The following is a 3898-nucleotide window of genomic DNA, read 5'->3' on the forward strand; positions in this document are numbered from 1 at the left end:
ACTAAACATAAGGTATAGTTTTAAAAATTAAAAATTTAGATACTAAAATAGAGAAAAATTAATAGTTTAGATATTAAACACGTACCTAAACAAAAAGAGCCGGGAGAGTGAGGAACCCCGCGCGTGGGATTAAAAATCATAAAATATCTATATACGTTTATCAATTATCCATCCTTTCACCCCGACGCTCAATATCTCCCACAAAATAAACGCACATTTTTTTAATCAGACAAAAGAAAGGCACAAAGTCCAACCACAAGACGCCATGTGTCCAGGAACCCGAGCATTCTCAGCCACAAAATCCCGGACAATTTTCCATGGAAATGGAAAAATTCGGGAAATTGAATCTGACGTGGCGCCCTTCCCTGCTTTTATACACAAACCAAGCGGGTAATTTCAAAAAAAAAAAAAAAAATCTTCTTATTCTTCTGCTCTTTTTTCCACTTCAAGCAAATTTATCTATCTGGACTATATCCAGTTCTCGAGATTTCGCCTTCGCTCAGGTAAGTTCGTGCTTGATCTGCTTCCTATGATATTCGTTGTATGTGAAATACTGTTCATTGGCGAGGAAAGAAGTTGTGTATGTTTGTTTTGAGGTTGAATTAGTTTGATTATAGCTATGACTAATTAATGATTGTTGTTGTTATTTATGGACAGATTTGATGTTCTAAAGAGTGCTTTTGATTTCCTCGGGAGTTGCAGGAGTTGTTCTGGTTTTGACTCCGCAAGATTTGAAGCGAAAATCCGTTTCTGGTGATGGCTACTCAGGTACGTAGCAATCTGTTGTGCTGTTTATTTCGCGGCTTATACTCGCGCTGTGTTGGTGTTATGGGCTCTAGATTTTTTTAATTTCGATAAGATTTTCTGTTTCGAATGAGCAGATTTGTCCATTAAAGCTTTTTTCTATGATATATATTGGGAATGGAATTCGAATACGTTTCTTTGAGCCAAACCCTCTGCTTAGGTGCTAGGATCGGTTAGCTTCAGAAATGCTCCATGTTTTATGAATTGTTTGTAATTTTTGGAATTACATGCCGTTCTTTTTCTTCCGAGTTTTGTGTTTGTTTCTTATGCATAAATCTATCTTTGTGTTTGGTTCAATGTGAATTACCATAGGTTTTAGCATTTACTGTTGTTTGAAAGCTAGACATTGAGATTCATATCGTCATGGTACTAAATTGCGGTCACAACTCACAACGCAACGCAACAGTCTTATCGTAACGGTCTTCAAGGTCACCGCAACCGCATCCGCAGTTTAGAAACATTGTTAGTTTTAGGAAACAAATCAAGCTGTAATGTCAGCAACATTCATGACCGCTACACTAGTACTATGCATATTGTGAATACCGTTCTCTTTTTGTTTAATAGATATTGGAAATTTTGATGCAGGACCAAATTGAAGATGCCATTTCGCCCAATGCTCATAAATCTGGTGTATGCTGTTCCAATGGCAGCTCCCAATCTGAGACATTAAACCAGTTGCAGAAGTTATACACATTTAATCATGACCATACACCCAAGGTTCCTTTCTTCATGTTGACTGTTAATTATGCTTTCCTTTCAAGACTCGTCCCGACATGTTATTGTTAATCTTTAAATGGATATGCTCTAATTTATTCCTTTCCCGTTAAAATAGGCTAGGAAACCCTACACTAGAACCAAACAGCGGGAGAAATGGACTGAGGAAGAGCATCAGAAGTTTCTTGAAGCTTTAAGATTGTATGGTCGCGGTTGGCGCCAAATAGAAGGTAAGTGCACAATGGGGGTGAACCGGTGAAGCAATTTACTTCTTTCTGCCACAACTATGGTTTGAACTGGTTATGTTACCCTTGTTTTCATGCAGAACATATAGGCACCAAATCAGCAGTTCAAATTCGAAGCCATGCTCAAAAGTTTTTCTCTAAGGTTAATTGCTTCTAAGTTCGTTACAAGATTTCCTTGATTAAGATACCAAGAATTCCTTGATTAAGAAAAATGTACTGCATGCTCTATTACCGTGTAATGTGTAGACACTCTTAGGCAGGTTTTTCTTCCGAGTTTGTTCCTGATATGCGTGCTTTTTTTGTTGTGGTTTTAGGTTGTCCGAGATTCAAACGGTGGCTTTGAGGGTTCCATTAAACCGATTGAGATACCACCTCCTCGTCCTAAAAGAAAGCCGGTACATCCATATCCCCGGAAATCTGTCAATTTGGTCAAAGGAAAATCACCATCAACTCAACCAGAGAGATCGCCAACCCCCAACCAATTTTTCAGAGAACAAGAGAACAAATCACCCACGTCAGTTTTGTCCGATGTGATGGGGTCTTCTGCCTTGGAGCAACAAAAGGGATGTTCCTCCCCAACTTCTTGTACTACGAATCTGCAGTCAATCAATACATCCCCTATTGGAAAGGAAACTGACCATGCAACCTCTAACTTATCTACCGAGGAAGAGAAAGCTTATTTGTCGTCTGTGAAAGTTTTTGGTCATTCAGCTGTGGAAAACATTTTCTCCATGGTAAAATTATTGGGTTAAACCTCTGCCTTTGTTTTGTAAAGACATGTTGCCGACCTTTATGACTAATATATTTTTCTTTCATGTATTATCCAGAACAGGAATGCAGATTTGAAGGACTTTGCATGTGCTAAAGCAGACGATGCAGCACCAGTTGCTCCGTCCGCTACTATTAAGCTTTTCGGGAAAACAGTTAAGGTAAAAGTTCCCCTAAACCTCCATAGGTGAAAAAAGTTTTGACTCAAGGACTGCTCAAGAGGATATTGATGCTGTCAGTAAGATGCTTGTTCAGGCATTACCGTCGACATGCTTAGACACAAGCTTGTTACTAGGTACAGTTATCGATAACTGGAGTGCTGTATCTTCCAGAGCTAATATATCTCCTTACATGGAAATCCGGCCAGATAAAAACGACTCTGTAAAATCTACCGATGATGTCCCCCTTCCGTCTTGGGCTTTTTACCAAGGTCTATCCATGGGTTACATTACTTCATTTAATCAAACTCACACAGATTCTGGTGTTGACAGATCCTGTAGTGGCTCAAATACTGGTTCAGTTAGTGAACCAGTAAATAGGAAGGATTCGAATTCCGTCGATTCCAAAAGCCAACATCGTCGTCCCTCACCCCAAAAATGTAGCAAGGGGTTTGTGCCATATAAAAGATGTTTAGCAGAAAGAGACATCATGTTCTCATCCGTTGTGTCTGAAGAACAGGAGAGGCAACTGTTTTAACTGTTTTTGTATATCGGGGCCCTTCAGGTGGCTCATCGGAAGCAGACGTGACGCTGGCAGCTTATCACTGTGGTTCGATACGGCTATGTTTTTCGAGTTGGAACAGCCCACCGTCTGTGTTCGGAGTTGAAACTGTGTTTTTTTTGGTCACTTGAGGCCTCATAAATGTTGAAACCATATTTGTATATGCATGTTCTTGGAGCTAACTTGTTTCACCAAAAAAAAAGTAAATTATACGTTTATTACCTAAAATATCAGTTTTGTCTATTTTAGTATCTAAATTTTTATTTTTTAAAAAATATACTTGAAGTTAGTTTTTGTTTAATTTTAGTAACAGTCGTTAAAATTTTATCGCGTTTAGTAACTAAAATATTAATTTTGACCCGTTTTAGTATCTAAACTTTCAATCTTTTCAAAACGTAATGTTAAATTTTGAATGAAGTAGTAAAATGAAACAATTAAATTTTTTTTACGATGAATGAAATAAAAATTAAACTTTAAATATGATTTTAAAAAAAATTAAAAGTTTAAATGTAAATATAGATCAAAATTGATAGTTTAAATATTAAATGTGTAATTTACCCAAGTTATGTATTAAGGTTTCCATAATTTTTTTTGACCTTTCCAATTTATGAACAATTTGTCTTATCTCCCTCCAACATTAGGCGATT

The 3898-nt window shown here is 37.3% G+C and overlaps 1 protein-coding gene across 1 annotated transcript; it reads left to right on the plus strand.

The window, feature by feature from the left end:
* Positions 1-484: 484 nt before the first annotated feature.
* On the plus strand, positions 485-3444 carry LOC120207877 (protein REVEILLE 7-like). The gene is made up of 8 exons (XM_039207291.1): positions 485-503; positions 658-768; positions 1390-1521; positions 1637-1748; positions 1844-1905; positions 2078-2497; positions 2591-2708; positions 2792-3444. Exons 2-8 carry the CDS (start codon positions 757-759, stop codon positions 2806-2808), a joined length of 873 nt encoding a protein of 290 aa, XP_039063222.1. The 5' UTR covers positions 485-503; positions 658-756; the 3' UTR covers positions 2809-3444.
* The last annotated feature ends 454 nt before the right edge of the window (positions 3445-3898 follow it).

The sequence above is a fragment of the Hibiscus syriacus genome, unplaced genomic scaffold (assembly GCF_006381635.1).
Source record: "Hibiscus syriacus cultivar Baekdansim isolate YM2019G1 unplaced genomic scaffold, ASM638163v2 tig00015426_pilon, whole genome shotgun sequence".
Classification (NCBI taxonomy): Eukaryota; Viridiplantae; Streptophyta; class Magnoliopsida; order Malvales; family Malvaceae; genus Hibiscus; species Hibiscus syriacus.